The sequence below is a fragment of the Priapulus caudatus genome, unplaced genomic scaffold (genome assembly GCF_000485595.1).
Source record: "Priapulus caudatus unplaced genomic scaffold, Priapulus_caudatus-5.0.1 Scaffold2, whole genome shotgun sequence".
Classification (NCBI taxonomy): domain Eukaryota; kingdom Metazoa; phylum Priapulida; class Priapulimorpha; order Priapulimorphida; family Priapulidae; genus Priapulus; species Priapulus caudatus.
Genome location: NW_014577063.1, coordinates 707,798 through 728,115, shown reverse-complemented (window position 1 = coordinate 728,115; position 20,318 = coordinate 707,798). Strand labels below are relative to the sequence as shown.

Below are 20,318 nucleotides of genomic sequence, written 5' to 3'. Positions count from 1 at the left end.
TGTTCCCCCCTTCTTTTACACCTCTTGACCTTTTACCCCCAGCTTCGACATCCCAACTCGTTTTGACGATCCCCCCCAACGACCCGAATATCGTGACCGTACGTCGAGCGGTTAAGATTTGTGCCCAACTGTTGACGCACGGACGGACGCACGGACGCACGGACGGACGGACGATCAAGCGATTCTACAAGCTGCATCTGACTATGTCAGATGAGCTAATGAAATCTATTTGATTAGCAGGCATCATTGTGTATTTCATCCCCTCTAATGACTATGCATGGTTTTCAATTAAAGGCCATGCAAAAATAACAGAAGATAGCCTTCTGTGGAGTAAACATGAAATTCTACATATTCTTTGCACTCTTTGCGAACAATGGCTTTTTTTAATCAAATTTTGTCCTGGTGTGTAGAGCAAACATTATATACCCATGCAGTTTACCCTGGTGGGTTGGTTAACCCATCACATAATTCCACGGGTTTCAGGAGGTTTATCTGGGGGGTCACCTGCAATTAGTAGTTACATACCTTTGGAGGTTTTCCAGGGTGAGTGAGTACGCCCATGAAGTAGTTAAACACTATCATAATCAGGATCCAATGGCCAAACACCAGGTGCCACACCGTCAGGTAGAAACTCCGCAAGACGGTGAAAGGAATGATGATAAGGTAGAAGATGATGACGACGGATAACGTCAAGAAAATCACAAGGCTCACCATGGCCTGAAAAAAAGACATTGTCGTGCTGAAAGTCCCCTTTTGTAGCTGGCTCATATCATACACTGTGTGAAAGCAGTTATATTCACACATATGATACTACGCGTAAAAACGAAGTCTACTGCTGGAAATGATTTATGATACAAAAATAATTCTTTCTATGATGTATGATTAGTTTAATAAACTCTATTATTGATGCTGTGTTATCAATGCACTGGTACACGATTTATTTAGTTCTAAACTTCAAATAATAAAATAACCTTTCACTCATTAACATTTAAGAAAAATTCAACGCAATAACACAACACAAGTTGCTACAAACAAGGGCCGCAGAGCGTCTGGGCTCATCTGAGGTCTGTTGCTACGGTTATAAACGTAACATTTAAGTCGTGCGTAGTGACACCTTTGTTAGGCGCAGATATGCAGATACGCAGTTGCGTACACATCATTTCAGCAACCTTCTGCATTCTGCATACCTCCCAAATTCCATTGGTTGATACAAATCGCGTGCCTGAAACTCCTGTTTTATGGTGCATTGTGACCCCAACCCTAACCCTATTAAAAAAAAAAATTAATTGTTGTAAACATTATTTGTTGTTATTAAATTGTTGTAAATAAATCATGTAAATATTTGCGTTAATTGGAAAAAAATAGTTAAATGGATAAAGATGGAAAAATACAGAAAACAGGTAAATAATAAAAAATCTGATTGGATTCGATCCAATGACCTTTTAGCCGTGATGCCTGTGCTGTACGCGTTTGGCTATCCAGGCTTATTGGGTTTCTAGATTATGAATGTGCCATGAATATGACAACACTGTGACGTCATTGAGGCAGCTCACAGAATCCAATGTTACCCTCCTCTGTGAGCGTCAAAAGGTTATCAGACACTTACTCTTCGCACGTCAGTGGAAAGCACATTTCATGGTCCTTTCAATAAAGTGATAAAAATAGGCGTGTTCAGCGCTGAAATCAAAAACATTTTCAGCATGTCCATTAGTAGGCCAAGTCCTCAGAACAGATTACGTCTGATATCTGACGCTTTCCCCCACTCCCTTTGAGAACTCTGCCTAATTTCGCACTGTGTCAGATGGGTTTCCTGCCGCATCACACTATACACCGAATATTAAGAGCATAGTCGAGCCTGTTGAAGATTTGGTGCCGCAATCCGTATTTCGCTCTACTATACCTTAAGTTAAGGGAAAATATTCCCCGTCGTTTAGCACATCTTGACCTGTTGACCCTGACCCAGCAAATTTTTAATGTCCTGAAGTCCTTTTACGATACCCGCCCCCCCGACGTCCCGACCGTACGTCGAGCGGTTAAGATTTGTGCCCAACTGTTGACGCACGCACGCACGGACGAACGGACGCACGGACGCACGATCATGCGATTCTACAAGCTGCATCTGACTACGTCAGATGAGCTAAAAAGGAAAAGATCTCATGGAATTTAACAGTAGAATGCATATAGCACTGTGACGTGAAGACTCTTCATTGTAACTCACCGGACCCAAGTATTTAGCGAACGTATCGACGAACCAGTACATGGGTTCGAGCATGGCATCGATGACTTGACTCCACGTAGTGAACGAGTTGTAGACGAGCGAGTGGAAGGCCAGCCTACATGCGTCGCGATGTAGCTTTAGTCTCGTTCTCAGACGTCTACACTGGCACAGGCATCGATGCGGGCATTTGAAAAACACTCGCCTCATTTTACCTATGTAAACAAGCATACGGAGATTATGTAGAATTTCCGCATATTATCAAAATATCCAGTGTTCAGTTGCGAAATGAAGCACGCATGTGCTTGATCTTTATATTCATAATTAGATCATAGGGAATGAGACCCTAACATATAGTTATAGAAGTTATAGAGAAGCTATACAAGCCACGACACAGCAGCTTGACTGCAACTTTATATGTCTAGCATTTGAAGTTGGTGGGCTTTCCAAATTCAGCACAGTGTGAGTGTTAATAATATATTCGCTATAACTACTAACACAGCCTACTATCTCGTCTCTTGCGTGTTACCGGGGCGGCTGCCGGGACGAAGTCTAGTACTACTACTAGGTATAATATTACTCAGTAAATTAATTTAGTAATTACTTCGTTGTGGCATCTATCTGCACATAAGTACAAAGTTGAAACATCTATAACTGATGGGGATTTCTATGTGAATTATTTGTGGTACATGATGGGACCAAAAAAAGTAAGTTCTGCACGTGGAGCCAGGAGTGTCAGCAGTGTAAGTAAAGTTCAACTAACCAGCGTTAGCGTGAGTGACACCAACGATGTTTGCACTAAAGAGTGTAACGACGACATGTGCTGTAAGTGTAATTGTAGAGTGGCCGACAGTGAAAATGCCTTGCAATGTGAACTGTGTGAATGTTGGTTTCATGTTGAATGCCAGGATATGGCCCTGGAAACTTACGAACTCTTTAAGAAAGGTCCCAGATACCGACCGTGCAACTACAGACCGGTTAGCCTGACGTCCGTGGCTTGCAAGATCATGGAAGCATGTTTACGGAACCATATTGTGCGCCATATCGAACAGCATCAGCTCATGAACACCACACAACATGGATTTCGCTCAGCGCGGTCGTGTCTGACTAATCTTCTGGAATTTCTGGAAAGTGTCACCAAGCACGTAGCTGAAGAAAATCCTATTGACGTCATATATTTGGACTTCCAAAAGGCCTTCGATAAGGTACCACACAAGAGACCGATTCGGAAACTAAGGGCGTTTGGAATAGAAGGAACCGTTGTCAGTTGGATTGAGGAGTGGCTAAGGGAACGAAGGCAGAGAGTAGTTGTGAATGGTCAACAATCGGACTGGAGACCAGTGACAAGTGGTGTGCCTCAAGGGTCTGTGCTTGGCCCTGTCCTTTTCTTAGTGTACATTGACGACATTGACGATACAGTGACCAGTAGTCTCTCCAAGTTTGCGGACGACACCAAGCTATTCGGAAGTGTCAGTTCGATGGATCAAGTCCACAAGCTACAAGGCGATCTGAACAAATTGTTTAAGTGGTCAGAGGCCTGGCAGATGCTGTTCAACTTGGACAAGTGCAAATGCATTCACATGGGTCATGGAAACCCCGAGGTCACATATCATATGAACAATGTGCCATTAGCCAATGTGACTGAGGAGAAGGACTTAGGGGTTATAGTTAATGCCTCACTAAAACCATCTAGACAGTGTGCAGAAGCAGCAAACAAGGTGCTAGGAGTCATCAGAAGGTGTTTTACCGACAGGTCGAGGCACACCATTGTTCCCTTATATAAGTCCTTGGTCCGTCCACACCTTGAATATGCAATACAAGCTTGGAGACCATATTTGATAAAGGTCATAGAGCTCCTTGCAAAAGTTCAGAGACGAGCGACTAAACTAGTGGAAGGGTTGGGTAGCTTGTCATACCAGCAAAGACTTCAAAGGCTGAATCTTACTACTCTAGAGACGCGTAGAGAGAGAGCTGATCTTATCAAGACCTACAAGATTATGACAGGTTTGGAGAACATTGACCATAGGACATTTTTTTCACCCTCAGTCCTGTCCACCACCAAAGGTCACAGCATGAAACTGTACAAAGAGTGCAGTCGTCGTTTTCTCTCAGAGAGTGATTGACAGCTGGAACAGCCTTCCCCAACATGTTATTGCGGCAAAGGACGTGCTCTCATTTAAAATCGAATTAGGCCGCTATTGGACAGTTCAGGGTTTTATATAAGCACAAGCTGCCTAACCCTTTGATAGCCATGCAAACCCTTGACGTGATGCGGCCATGATGCCGAGGCGTGCCGAGGATTGACACTTTGTGTCTTCCAATCACAGTCTATGCCGCACCTCTCTATTATAACTTCTAGGTATAATACCATTAGAGCACCAAATCGCCGATCTCAGGAACTAGGGCATTCTGCTAGGCTAGAACGGTTTCCTACTATAGAGTTTGGCACAAATACGAAAATAACACGCTGTTTAGCGCACTGCGCTACGTCCTTCTGTTGAATTTTCGCATTTCCGTAATCAGAATAAGCCCCGCCTTCTTCGTTGATGGGCATGAATGGGGCGTCAACGACGTGACCGGTTACTGTGTGTAGGTGTTTGGCAATAATGTTTGCTTTTCGTAATAAATGAAAGGCCCAGCCGATGCATTTCGCACCGAAGTGGAAAAATTTGGCATTTTTACCCGCTTTCGGAAGTGAACGAGTGCGTCATTCATTGAACATTGAAGTTTTTCTTAAAATTATATAATTTTGAAAATCCCTAACCGCGCTACTCGATTGTTTTAGCCAATAAACGTAGCTGTGTGTGTGACGTCTTGCCCGCGCGCTTTATGCTTGGCTTAGCGGGCCTCGAAATGGATATCGGAGGCACGCACCTCGCAACACGCGTGTTTGTTTACATATAGCTTTGTGACATCAGGATGGGCGGTGTCGGGAGTTCTGCGATGATAACCTCGTAATTTCTCAGCATTTCTTAAGGTGCATGGAACATTTTACCAGTTTAGTGGTGTCAGTTAGTCACGGATATGTCACAGTAAGTACTAATTAACCGTATATGTTTCACATACGTTCACCTATTTTGCACACAGGCGGTCGATCATTGTGAAAAATTGTGTGAAGATTTATTTTTATTGAGACGTTCCAAGTGCCTGTGCTTTCATCAGTCTTGTACGTCAATGCACGTGCGCCAAGAGCCATAAACTCAACACAATTTCATCGCTGTTATTGTTTACGCCTGAACGCGTGATTGATCAGGGAATGGGTGCATGTAAGAGGGAGACATTTTCTTTGGGGTTCCGAAAAACACAATTCCACTTGACAATTTCATGAGACATTTCAATTGGAAGCTCTGCATAATAAATGGAACACCAACAAGCCCTTTGACTGACTAGTCAAGAAATTCAAAAGTCTGTATATTGCTCTTATTTAGCCGCCGATACTTCTTATTTAGAACAATGTCTTCATTGTTATCTTCTAAAACTACAGACCATTCGCTGACCGCTGTGGAGACGTGCGCCGGGCCTCGGGCGGTCGCGCGCGCATATCCTGCAGAACTGCGTGTCTCATCCGCGCGCAGCGCTTAGGATCAACAGCAAAGCTGTGCCACGCAATCTTGTATCATATCTCTCTGGATGTGTGGCTGTACAGGTAAATACAGGTAAATTATCTAAAGGACATATATGGCATTATGCTGTTGGGAATCAGTGCATGTTGGCATAAACTCGTATCTGCCTCAGCAAATGAGAATCATTATCATATACTGATAATTTCTGGTTAACCTCAATCCTGGTTTAAATAATACACTTGTGTGCTTTTCTGTGAAATCACCATCTTAGCAATGAGCATATTTACTTGGGAATCAATATTTAAACACATCACTGTACTTCAAGTCATTCGTATCAGTATTCCCCTGCAATCTCAAGAAGGCTGCTTCAGTGTACATACAGACATGTGACTGAGCGTGTGTTGAACGTACATGCAAGCGTGAAGCATGAATGAAAACTTGCGTACACGTTGTGCATATAATTTTCACCCGTATATACGCGTGGGTTTGTGCGTGTATGCCTGCAAGCAAAGCTACTCGTCTTGCTTACGAGTCAACAGATATTCACCAACGAAATAACCAACATACGCACAATAAGGTTTAGCAACTCAAATCCAGCTGAAACGTATGTAGGACTTTGACATATATTCCCGAGTGGTTTAATATCTCAGGTCATGGCAACCTGTTGCATTTTCTATAACAAGGTCACAGAAGCCATTGAGGAAACCTATATGGGTGGAACAATAAATAGCTTGGGTGTAGGAATACTTAACACATCGAGGAGTAAAATTCAACTTGATCAAATGCAAACTTATAATCACGTGCTAACGATAATTAATAGTTGAGAAAATAATAAACATGTACATACGTCTTCTAGCTTATATTGGTCTCAAATAGTTTAATAAAACTACCATCATTTAGTTCATTTTGCAACGCTGACCCCTTTCCTGCCCCCTTTCAATGTTCCAGAATTGTTAAGTCAAGCTACAAATGCTAGGTGGCTCACTTTAGTTAGTCCCAGAAAGGCTACCACCTCATGTTTGTTCTGTTCTACCTTTTTCCTTTTGTTTGAGGTGTAGTTTTTCGTTTGAGCAACGAAAAGCCATGATTATGATTTATATAAAAATTGCGTACAGTGTATTATTTATGATGAGCTGTGTTATAAACAAGAAAGGTAAGACATATTATATTATCTTCCTGTATTATACGTCGTTTGCAGCCCTTGATAGCTCAAGTTATGAAATTCTTTATATAGAGTTGCTGGTGCAGTAACAGGTGTGACGTTGACAATACACGATAAAAACCGTTGTAATTACTGTGTAATATTTCGTTACTTTACAAGGAACAAATTACCACTTAGCCACGTATTTGTATTATGTATTTGTTCAAATACATAAATAGTTCTATATTTGTTATATCAGAAGTGAATAATAATTATACTATATTCTCAGATAATAGAAGTAAGATAAGATAAGATAATAGAATAATAATCTATTATTATTCACTCCTGGTTATATCTAGCAAATAAACTGAAAGCAAATATATAGCAAGCAAGCACCGAAAACTTTAGGACCTATGTTCCATGGTCAGCGCTAGGGAGCAAAAGAAAAATATCTCATGCTATCAATATGATATATAACTATATTATACATACTACAATATATATTATATATATATATATATATATATATATTGCTCATTACTTAACGTTTGTTCTGTAAACAGTTTTAACGTGTTGGTAGGAAAAACGGGTATATATGACCACAGCCCTTTTTCATGTCTTTGTGGACCTTCCCGAAAAGGCTTTATAGTACATTAAGAATACATAATTTACAAGCATAGTATTACATCGCGTAAATATAACACTGCACTATTTTACTAACCAATGGACAATCAACGGTGTAGTGTTTTTAGTTTTGAGACGTAATCGATTTTGAGCTGTTTTAAAAATGAATGAAAATAATTCTGACTCGTATATACAGAGCTGACATATAATAGGTGCCGTCTAAACCGGGTATAACATCATCAATTCACAGGTGGTGCCGATGCTTTGTGCTCGCTGCGAGGACCAGTATTTCACTGCACGGACGGTACAGAGTGCATCCCTGCTAGTTGGCGCTGTGACGGAGCCACTCAGTGCACTGACAAGTCCGATGAAATTGGATGCAATAATTCGTATCAGTTGGAATGCGAGTCTACAGGTAAGGACTTTTAATATCATTACAGTAATGAGCCAATGAGCGATGGAAAGAGAGAAAAGAGAGAGAGAGCGAGAGAGAAAGAGCGAGAGAGAGAGGGGGAGAGAGAGGGCGATAGAGAGGGAGAGAGAGAGCGTGAGTGAGAGAGAGAAAGAGAGAGCGTGAGCGAGAGAGAGAGCGAGAACGAGAGAGAGAGAGAGAGCAAGAGAGAGAGAGCGAGAGAGAGCAAGAGAGAGCGAGTGAGAGAGAGGAAGATCTATAGAGAGAGAGAGAGAGAGAGAGAGAGGGAGTGAGCGAGAGAGTGAGCGAAAACGAGAGCGAGAACGAGAGAGAGCGAGAGAGAGAAAGAGGGAAAGCGAAGGAGAGCGAAGGAGAGAGAGGGAGAGAGAGGGAGATAGAGAAAGAGAAAGAAAGAGATAGCGAGAGCGAGGGAGAGAGAGAGCGAGAGAGCGACTCGGAAAGACGGGGAGATAGAGCGAGATAGAGAGAGAAAGAGAGAGCGAGAGAGAGCGATTGAGAGAGAGGGAGATAGAGAGAGAGAGAGACAGAGAGACAGAGACAGAGACAGAGACAGAGCGCGAAAGAGCAAGAGAGAGAGAGAGAGAGAGAGAGAGAGCGCGAGAGAGAGCGAGAGAGAGAGCAAGAGAGAGCGAGAGAGCGAGAGAGAGAGAGAGAGCGCGCGAGAGAGAGAGAGCGAGCGAGAGAGAGCGCGAGAAAAAGAGAGCGCGAGAGAGAGAGAGAGAGCAAGAGTGAGAGAGGGGGAGAGAGAGCGATATAGAGAGAGAGCGCGAGAGAGTTGGGCACACTGGTACATCTTTGGAGAAATTGGGAAAATTTTAGTGGGTGTATGAATTTAACGCCTTGCTGGCAATGCCACTTCATGGATGTGGGAATTTTGATACAGTCACATGGGGAAGTCGGTATCAGTGTACTAGCCTTAAAAACCGAAGAACCAAGGCTGGTACAGTATCTTAAATATAAATTTTTATATAATTTAAAAAGAAATTAAATATAAACATTTAGAGCAATCCACTACTTTGTTTGAAGTGTAACCAGGGTCCTTTGATCAGCGACCGATGACAAAATTTTTGTTATGTAATTTGCTAGTTTTTTTCATTGTATAGTTCATTGCAGGTATAGTATAAATGAGTATATATATCAGGAGTAGATAATAGGGAATCCCCTTATCTATCTAGGGAATTCCTTATTATCTACTCCTGGTATATATATACGTATCAGGAGTAGATAATAGGGAGGAGTGTGACATCAATAAACAAGGGAAATTCGTCATTTACTAGCCTTATAATACCTACGATTTACTACGCGTAACTCATCCAACTTGAGCTCAAATCGGACACAGTACATTCGCCAATCATCGTGCGAAATCGTTTCCTCGTAGACACCCGCAATCCGGAGATACAGCCTAAAACGTACGACACGATTCTCCATTCTTTGGCCATCAATCCAGCCCATTGCGCGCCTATAATTCAGACAAAAGGCAGCAACACTGCCGCGCAGTCGCTGTGTTTGCTCTCTCGGATAGCTGAATGTGGCGTTGTGGCTCGCGGGGAGATTAGGCATCAACACTCGGCGAGATAACCTTTGACCCGGTACACAGCTACACAGGCCACCTTTGTACATAGCTGGCATGCCTTCACGCACGCACGCCAACCGCATGATTAGCTCGTCGAGTGTTGCGTCGATCTCCAATCTCCCCGCGAGCCACAACGCCACATTCAGCTATCCGAGAGAGCAAACACAGCGACTGCGCAGCAGTGTTGCTGCCTTTTGTCTGAATTATAGGTGCGCAATGGGCTGGATTGATGGCCAAAGAATGGAGAATCGTGTCGTACGTTTTAGGCTGTATCTCCGGATTGCGGGTGTCTACGAGGAAACGATTTTGCACGATGATTGGCGAATGTACTGTGTCCGATTTGAGCTCAAGTTGGATGAGTTACGCGTAGTAAATCGTAGGTATTATAAGGCTAGTAAATGACGAATTTCCCTTGTTTATTGATGTCACACTCCTCCCTATTATCTACCTGATACGTATCAATGGATGGGTATTTGCTAACAGAATTCCAGTGCCACGACAATAGGATGTGCATTAACAAGCACTGGGTGTGCGATGGCATGAACGACTGTATTGATGGCTCTGATGAACTCTCTGGCTGCCAGAAACTTTGCTCACAACATGAGAAATCCTGCAGGTATGTATGCGGTGTGTGCTGCTAGGGCGCTATTCTAGAAGACATGACCCATTGTGTAATGTATTGTAGACATGAAGTATTGTGGGACATGTCTTCTAGACTAGGGCCGCTGTTAGTACGATATAAATATAACTTGCAACCTTGATCACAGTTTAACAAATATAATTTAAAAATTAATCAGAAAATTGATCTCATTAAGTGAACACAAGTGAGTCATTGCCCTAAATAGTGGTACAGTGGTCCCTGCTTTTTGGGCCTCAAATAAATGGATGCATCAACTTACATCTTTAGTAAATACGAACAGGGCGGTATATAGTATATAGTAGTTAGTACAGATAGTTATGTAGATATCAGTGGGTGCATCACACATCGTTAAAAACAGTCCACAGAGACATTATTTTAATAGGGTAAAGCGTACAACACCCTGCTGCTTAATCGGGACTTTTCCGTGGCTCCCAACCTGTCCTAATAAAGCGGGTACGACTCTGCTAATGTTAATCACTAATAATCAGTTTGAAGTGACAATACCCAAGACCCCGTGCACAATATATAGAAGCCTTCATTAAGAATAGAAGGCGTGCAACCGCCTTATGACCGTATTATACTATGACGTTCTTGCGCCATCTATTGGGAGAAAAAACTTAAAAGCATGAATTGCCAGTTTCTAATTCCATCTGAACATGTAAATACCGCTACACAGCAAGAAAGTATTACAGTTTCTGATACATTATTCTTATGTACTAAAGTTTGGGACATGCACACACAATATAGTTGTAATTTTTGAGGTAAATATGAAATATTTTTACATTACTGAGTAATTAGATGCAATTGAAATATAAATCGTCACATTTTTATCAAGATTTCACAATTAACACTAACGATTGTCTTCTTAGTGTTGTAAAAAATACAGGTCCGACATGCCAGGTCCTTGCAACATCTTATAAATCATCCGACATGCCTAAGTGCCTAATCGACACGTCTTAATTTCTAGCTGCGTTTACTTTTGACCATCATGGGGGTTTTTACATAGGCAATACTAAGTGTCACTGTAATATTGCTATAACGCGTTACAATGAAATGTATTAATAGTGTCACGTCAATATACGTTTGTATGTGTGCATACGTGTGTATGTTATGGTTGTTACCTCAAGTCTATAGTCAGTTTCACAAAAATGTTTTGATGTTTGAAAAAAACACATCAATTTCTCTATTCACTCCTGATATAATGATTGGCAATGCAGATCCCCAGGTACTGGATGTGTGCCTGCATCAAAGTGGTGCGACGGGAAGAAGGACTGCTACGATGGAAGTGACGAAGACGATTGTGAAAGTGTGGAAGAAACCTGCATGATTGAGAAAGACATGTACACCTGCAGGTATGCCACACGGAAACAAACCTGTCCTCATTCAGGTAACGCACGCGGAATGCATGAGCAGTATGGTATTACATTCATTAAGCAGCATTGGTAAACATGCATTACTGAACGCACCCAAATAAGAATATATATATATATGGCAAGCACTGCTCATCTTTACCCAAGTTCTGAGTTGATACCTGTGACTGTGTAGCTCATATATGATATTACTATGTAGTTAGTAAATTTACTGATAACAACATCCATATATGTGACTGCCCGACAGTACTGGAGAATGCATTCACCTGAGGAAATTCTGTGATGGAAATGCTGACTGTGTCAACGGAACTGATGAAGACGACCTATGCCAAGCAAACATGTAAGGATATTTTTACTTAACGTGCTATTACTCGTCTGCCTGTGTTATACTGAAGTCCTAACATGACACACTCCTAACTAATGAGTTGCAATCCTTTGGTATGTTCTGACTATTTTCACTTGCATGTTCTGACTACTATCAATCAATAACTTGCAGTATTGCAGTATGCAACTGTGGAAAGCTGTTGAAGAATTATCATTATTATTGTTTGTTATATTGTTATATTTGTTATGTTAATTGTTATTCATTTGTTTTGAATGATTGATAATTCTCCATTTAAGGGTACTCTTGAATCCCGAAATTTACATTATATATATATATATATACTCAGGAGTGTTATGCACAGTGATGTACATTGAAATTCAACATTCATGACTTAGGTGCAACACCACAACGTGTACGGGAGGCAAGTGCTGGAACACACCAGCTGGAGCTCTCTGCACATGTCCACACGGCTTCACGAAGACCGAGTCAAACACGACCTCAACCTGCGTGGACATCAACGAATGTGAAGGCCAGTATGGCCTTTGTAGTCAAGTGTGCGAAAACGTTCCCGGCACCTACCTTTGTAAATGTACCTCTGGATATATATACAGCAAAACCGCAAACACTTGCGAAGCTGAAGGCCTTTATCCGCTGCTCTTTTTCTCAACGAAAAAGGAGATACGGGCAATTTACCTCGAGAAAGCCGAAGCTGAATACTTCTCCGTCTACAAGGGGGGCCACGCTATAACAAGCGTATCTTACGACAGCGTAGATAGTAAAATGTACTGGTTAGATGGCTGCCAAGTGCGATCGTGTTCTATGGGAAACTGTGGCGAATCTGTTGCGACGGTGATTAGTAACGGATTCGTCAGGCCGGAGAAGATAGCAGTGGATTCGTTGGCAAGACGACTCTACGTAATCGACAGCAATCTCAAAGAGATCATCGCCTGTGACCTGGAAGGCATCATCTGCACTAGTTTCGTCAAGGGCTTGTCGAATCCGAAGGATCTAGTGATTAGTCCTTCCATGGGAACCATGTACTGGATTGACTGGGGACAAGAACCAAAGATAGAGAGAGCCGACATGGATGGCTCCAATCGCATCACCCTGTTTAGTTCTTCTCTAGGACACCCTAATTCCCTTACACTGGACAGTGCGATAAGCCGACTATATTGGACCGAGACTCAGTTACAGAAGGTTGAGACCTCTCGGCTTGATGGAACTGACAGAAGAGAGGTCGACGTCACATCCGTGGCACATCCATTCAGCATCGCTGTGTTCCAAGACAAACTGTACTGGTCGGACTGGATGATGTGGACACTCATGTCTGCAAACAAGTTCACCGGTAATGAACAGCATACGCTCCTGAAAGAACGCAACATTCTACCCATCGGCCTGCACATATACCATTCTGTGCAGGAGCCAACCGGACGCAACCCATGCCAAAGCGCCCGCTGCAGTCATCTTTGCGTATTAGCCGCGGAGGGAGGTCACACGTGCACCTGCCCTGCTGGTCACAAGCTTCACGCGAATGGCAGAATCTGCGTGGAGCGATCCGACATGCCATACGTTCTCGTATCGTCCTACGACAAGATAACAAAGCTCTATACCGAGTCGCTCGGTAATGGGGATCACACGCACCTACCAGTAGTCGGACTTCAAGAAGTGACCGCCCTTGCAGTGGACGAGAAAGAGCACACTCTCTACTACAGCGACGCCACACGTAATGTGCTGAACGCGATAGACCTCGACTCACTGGAGGAGAGAAACGTGGTTTCCACAGGCCTAGCGATGATCACGGATATGGCTTTAGACTTTGTTTCTAACAACATGTATTTGGCAGATGCTGCGAGACAATCTATCGATGTCATGACGTTGGGAGATATTTATCGATTACGTCTCGTACAGATGACCGCTCTAGAGAGACCCACTTCCATCGTTGTTCATCCGGCAGCAGGAACAATGTTCTTCACGGCCTTGTGCAGCACCCACGGTCACATTGACGTCAGCTTCATGGATGGTACCAACATAAGACAGTTTATCCGCGAAGAAACAACCGGCACTCCAGTCACCTTGGCAATAGATTACATCACCGATCGACTGCTTTGGTATGACGCAAAAAGGGACCTCGTCGAAACGATATCACTTGACGGAACAGAGCGTATGGTAATGATCAGATCACATGCTGTTATTTCTATGTCAGTGCTTTCAGGTGAAATGTACTGGGTTGACAAACGCGAGAAAAGAGTTTACGTGACCGAAATCCGCAATAGCATACTCGACGAAAGCACTTCTAAACTACTTCTAAGCACGGCTGACAACTACACAGATATCGCTGTTGTACAGCACAGAGAAAACACTGTGAGCAACGCGTGTTCGTCCGGCAAGGGCGGCTGCAGTCACTTTTGTTTACCGATTCCGGGCGGCCGAACGTGTAAGTGCCCCGTCGGATTCTCCGAAGGCGTCGACAACAAGACCTGCACGTCGGAAAAGGTCTGCGCAGACAGCGAGTGGACGTGCGACGATGGCGCGTGCGTTCTGAAGCGGGACGTCTGCGACGGCACGCGCAACTGTCCGGACGGCTCCGACGAGAAGCCGACGACGTGCGCTCCGTGCGACGCGGGCAGCGTGCGCTGCGACAGCGGCCAGTGCATCGACGCCCTCTACTGGTGCGACGCGATGCGCGACTGCAGGGACGGCTCCGACGAGAACAACTGCACGTCTTGCGGCGGCGGATACTTCCACTGCCCCGAGAACACCTGCCTGACGCAGAGTCGCGTCTGCAACGGCGAGCCGGACTGCCTCGACGGCTCGGACGAGACCGGCTGCAAAGCCGCGGAGCCCGTGTACTGCAACCCGGAAGCACAGTTCGAGTGCGCGTCCGGTCACCAGCGGTGCATCCCGCACGAGTGGTACTGCGACGGCGAAGCCGACTGCATAGACGCGTCCGACGAGCCGCCGAACTGCAACGCGATCGCGGCGCAGTGCGCTGACGACGAGTTCCAGTGCCAGTCGATGGAGTGCGTACGGTGGCAGGCGGTCTGCGACGGACGCAACGACTGCGGCGACGCGTCAGACGAGGACGAGTGGTGCCAGCACGCATGCGGACTCGACAACTGGAACAACGGCGGCTGCAGCGACGTCTGCCAGCCGACACCGTTCGGCCCGCTCTGCCGATGCTACCCGGGGCAGCGCATGGGCGGCGACAATCGCACGTGCCACGATATAGACGAGTGCGTCGAGGAGACGCACGAGTGCGATCAGATCTGCGTGAACGCGAAAGCGAGCTACGAGTGTCGCTGCGAGGAAGGCTTCCTCCTGCAGGCAGACGGACACACCTGCCGACCGCTGGAGACAAACGCCGTGTTGGTCTTCTCTCTCCAGCACGAGATCCGCTCGCTGACCCTCCCCGTGAGAAAGTACGGCTCGGCGAATCGCATCTACCAGGCGGGCACGGGGCCGTCGAGCATCTACGCGCTGAGCGGAGACGCCAAGTCCGGAATGATATACTGGACGGACTTGTACAAGGAGACCGTTCATTCGCTCACGCCCGGTAGCGACGCGGCGGTCGTGACCAGCGTGATCGAGATTCCGGCGAGCATCGCCTACGACTGGGTGACCGGTAACCTTTACTGCGCCGACCAGGGATCGTCGGAGATCACTGTGTGTGGGAAACGCGGGAACAGTAGAAAGCCGGATTCGTGCGTCAGCATCATCCAATCGGACATTGACAGACCGAGTAGCATTGCACTGCATCCACTGAAGGGTCTAATGCTGTGGTCGGACAGCGGCACTAATGCAAAGATCGAGCGCGCTTCGATGGACGGCCAGAACAGAGTCGTGATAGTAAAAACTGACATCGAACAACCGCTTTCCTTAACGATAGACTTGTTCAACGAGCACGTGTACTGGGTTGACGCTAGTCTTGACTACGTAGGCAGCTCTGATTTGAATGGACTGTACAGGCGAACGGTACTTGGTAAGGAGTCGGGCTACTTGTACCACCCGCAGGGGTTGGCCATGTTCGGAAGTTGGCTGTACATCGCTGAACAGAAAGCTCTGCTAAAGTTGAACAAGCACAACGGCAGAAATGTGACCGAGCTGCAGAAATTCAATCCCCGTACTCGCGACACCCCGCAGGCTCTGCTGGTGCTGCATCCGAGCCTCCAGAAAGCCCGCGACAATCCGTGCACGTCGTACCCAGGAGTCTTGTGTGCGCTTAGCCAACAGGGCCACACGTGTCTACACGAACGTGGGGCAGTGTACCATAGCACTGGTCACCACGACGACGGAAAGACGAGTTCGGTCTGCGGCTGCCAAAATGGTGGCACATGCTCTACTGGCATATTCGGGGAGGGGTTTTGTGTCTGTACAGACAATTATCGTGGCACATTGTGTGAGGAGGAGCTTAAGACAGCATCTGGCATGCTATGGTTGATCGGCGCAGTATGCTTTGTCCTCGTTATGATAGCTGTGCTACTCGCGCTGTATTACTACCGAAAGAGAATAGGAAAGAATCCGTTCCAGGCAGCTTTCATCTACGATTGGACTTCACTCAAGGATGAGGGCCGAACAGATACGGCTGCCTACACGAATCCGTGCTTCGACCCAGAAGAAGTCAACAACAACCATAACAAGTATATTGTGCAGTGTTATACCTATGATTAATGCTATGGAACGGATTGTATAATGTGATAATTACATCATGTTCTGCTCTTGCAAAGAAATCTTTAATATTTTGCATATGATGATGTATTTAAACTTTTTATTGGATTGTAAATGTGACCCTTATATAAAAATGTGTGCTTAATCCGTATTATTTCAATACATACATTCATTTATTTTTATGGGGATCCATACATAATTGCTCTTTGAACAAAAGTAATATTAGTAATGTCACACGTATTGATGGATCAACTTATATAAGTATTGCCACCATCTAAAATTGGATGACTTTTCAAATTAAGAAAATCTAATCGTGTTCCCGCGATTCTATCCTGCAGGTGTCTAATGCGAGTTCCACTTACGGACATACACTCGGAAGCTGAAGAGGCCTCTCCCGATAACAAGGACTCAGATTACTTGTTTGACGATGACGACTCCGGAATCCGATGTAACAGCATTAGCACCCTCATCGGAAAGCCAAGCAGCAAATTGTAACTGCTGCTGCCATCTGGTGACCTAAAATGTAAATTAGCGAGTTTCTACGAGCTCAAACACCAGATAGGGATCAAAAACAGCCACTTTGTTTGAAGACTAATGAGTGAGATAATTGCAACCAAATCATATTGGTGAGGTGATACTACCTACTATATTCTTGCACTGTATCATACATTGCCTCTATACTGAAAATGGCTTTTTTTCGTTAAATGACAAATCTGTTCCATCACACACATTCTCAACTGTGTATCATTATTTGTCTTTGAAATATATAAAGTCTGATATATACGAATATTATGAAGAGCAACTAAGTGGGTATGGAATTTGTGTGGCGAGTGGAATATTGTTTCACCGGTCTTCGTTTTTGTTTGCGGTTTATATTTTATAATGCATTGTTAAAACGACAACTATAAACCATAACCATAAAATGTTATTTAAACGATTTTCTATCGTTGAAAAGTTTATATTTCATTATTATTTAAATAGGGTGAAAATCACACGTTTTTGTTAAATTTAAATAAAGTTTCACAATACTATGTTGGATCTAATCCTAGTTGATGGGCCTATACATTCAAGGTGGACTTAATTAGGATTGGGTGTCTGATAGGTTACCTCTAGGATAAAGACTAGAGACTATGTAAAGCAGGCTTGAGATGCTGTGAAGTCGACAATGGTTATACCCATGAACAAATTATCATCCTTACTTATGCACTACACAGATTAGTGCCAATTCCATTGGTACCACTACACTACACAACCTGTTGGTTACAGAACCCAATATGACACAGTAACAAGTATAATAACACAGTGCCTAAATAAATGTTTTTATTGACATCTGATATCATTCAATCACTATGTATATTGTATAATATACATGCTATATATTATATAACATGGCAATGTGTCATGTTGTGCATGTAACCAAGCAGAGGCTTCACTGGTAGGACTGCTAGAGTCTGTGCATTAATAACGGTGACACCAACCCATTTCACATTTAACTAATGCGAAAATGGCAATGTATGCTGAGATACATCATATACCAATAAATTTCTAGGGCACAGTCTATCAATATCAGTCTCTGTGGTACATTATAAATAATTGTACACTGTCACTGATAATTACAGACGGTACAGTACTACTACTGAGGTACATCTTAGGCTGTAGACTGTAGGTACTGTGTAGGCAGTGTAGCGGAAGCTAAGCCAAGGAACTACACTCCACACAGTCTACAGTACAGGACCCTGTAGGCTGTACTATAGCATAAGCTAACTTTGCCGCTAAGAACCTACACCATACATCATGGGATAGGGTAGAGCTAGGGTTGAGCTAGCTCTACTGGTGTAGCCCCTTCGTTCTTACTACAGGAGCGGGAGCGCAGGGCTTACACTACACCGCCGCCAGTAGAAATAGAGTAGAGCCAGAGTAAAGACTAAAGGCTAACTCGGGTCGCCCTTACGACCTAGTCGCCGACAAAATTTGAAGATCGTACGTCAAAAACCAGCCAGATCACCGATAAAAACATCGGCAACTAAATTCGAAATGAGTTCTCTTACGATCGAAAATACGGTCGCCGACTGCGATCGCAGGAATAGAAACGGTTCTATTTCTATACGGCGGTCGGCGACAAATCATGAGTGGCAGCCAATCACCGCTACGTGTCGAGTCACATGATTATCAAAAGTCACGTGATTAACAAAATGGCAGCCTACACAGCAGTTTAAAAGGAAGGATTCTTGCACAAACCCTTTCTCAAATATATGATGATATAAATATATCAGATACATGATTATAAATATAACATTAACAAATATATTTTCAGAAAATTGAGAATAGATTTACGAAGTTACCCTACTAGTACTAGTACTTGTTTACTGATGAGTGATGTCATGATTACTGCCTACTGGTGGTATTTAAACTTAGGCTGTTGCTCCTGCAACGGTACCGTCGCCGATTTTTTCTCTCTTAAAGTCACGGTAGTGATGCCAGCGCCATCTATCGGCGAATAATAACTACCGTTGCTTTTGGTACGATATTATATATACGATTTTATACGATATATACGATAACCCTAACCCTAACCCTAACCCTAACCCTATTAAATTAATAAAATTTAATTTTTAATTGTTGTAAAAATTAATTGTTGTTATTAAAATGTTGTAAATAAATCATGTAAATATTTGCGTTAATTGAAAAAAAATGTTAAACAGATAAAGATAGAAAAATACAGAAAACAGGAAAATAATTAGAAAACGGATGGGATTCGATCCTGCGACCATTCATACTTGGCGCCAGCGTTATAACGGTTACGCTGCTGCGACATATTAAAATTAAAATTTTGGATGTGCTATGTATATCGCGAGAAAACAAGCTCAACCAATCAGGCGTCAGTACCGTCAGTACCGTGACTTTAAGAGAAATAAAATCGGCGACGGTACCGTTGCAGGAGCAACAGCCTTAAACTTAAAGCGCCGTTTTGTGTAGACTGGTCCCGGCGTCAAGCTTGCTCTGTTTGTGTTAAAGAATTGCTTGTGCTAGCCACAAGTTCCCTTTTCGCTTAACACTACGTTGGCATAAACAAAAATCCTACGCCATGTAACAGTCGGAGAGCCTGGTCGATTTACGGGTGAACAGATCGAATCGTGGTACTTTCTCAGTTTCTCAGCTGCCGGTTAGCGGTTAGACATACGAAAAATTAGAAAGTATCTGCTTCCATGTAAACCCACCTGATATGCAATACAATGGGTTGTGTTATACAAAGTTCATATAACTAGAATACAACAGTTACATGTGATAAATGCTTAAATTAATGGTTTCCGCTAATCAATGACTCCGCGCCATGTTTATTTGTGTTATTTTGCTGATTGGTTGCTGAATTAGACTGGTACTAGGTCCCACTTCTCGGCTTAGTTACTCATTGGGTTACCCATCGAGTAATCGAGGTGGGAGCGAGTACCAGTCTATTGCTGAATGTACTCTAAGGATCGCGAAGACGGTTAAAAATTGACATTGAAATAGACATTGTGTTCTACTTTAAACTGCTTGAATAAGCATCTATATTGCATTAAAACAAAACAATAAACTAATAAATTAATGCTTGCGGATAAAATATATTATATTACTATTATCATTACGAACACATACCGTCCGCGTTATTCGAATATCTTCCAATTCGGGTCAAAGGTGAGAGACAACTAGACCGAGCGGTTGTTTATTGACTGTGATTTCGTAAAAAAACAATTGAGAAACATTGCCATTTGTGTGTATGTATAACACA

The 20,318-nt window shown here is 43.6% G+C and overlaps 2 protein-coding genes across 2 annotated transcripts in view; one reads left to right on the top strand and one right to left on the bottom strand.

The window, feature by feature from the left end:
• The window catches only part of LOC106820727 (probable palmitoyltransferase ZDHHC16), a gene marked incomplete in the record, with an annotated part of 21,473 nt that extends 4,478 nt beyond the window's left edge, over positions 1-16,995 (bottom strand). Inside the window, 3 exon segments of the mRNA XM_014825252.1 lie at positions 526-717; positions 2,219-2,430; positions 16,912-16,995. Coding sequence (XP_014680738.1) covers positions 526-717; positions 2,219-2,425 — 399 coding nt within the window.
• Positions 6,750-17,589, top strand: LOC106820724 (low-density lipoprotein receptor-related protein 2-like). Its single transcript, XM_014825237.1, has 7 exons — positions 6,750-6,931; positions 7,794-7,958; positions 10,033-10,165; positions 11,407-11,541; positions 11,807-11,899; positions 12,280-16,521; positions 16,888-17,589. The coding sequence occupies exons 1-7, from the start codon at positions 6,862-6,864 to the stop codon at positions 17,042-17,044; spliced, it is 4,995 nt and encodes a 1,664-aa protein (XP_014680723.1). The 5' UTR covers positions 6,750-6,861; the 3' UTR covers positions 17,045-17,589.
• Positions 17,590-20,318: the final 2,729 nt, after the last annotated feature.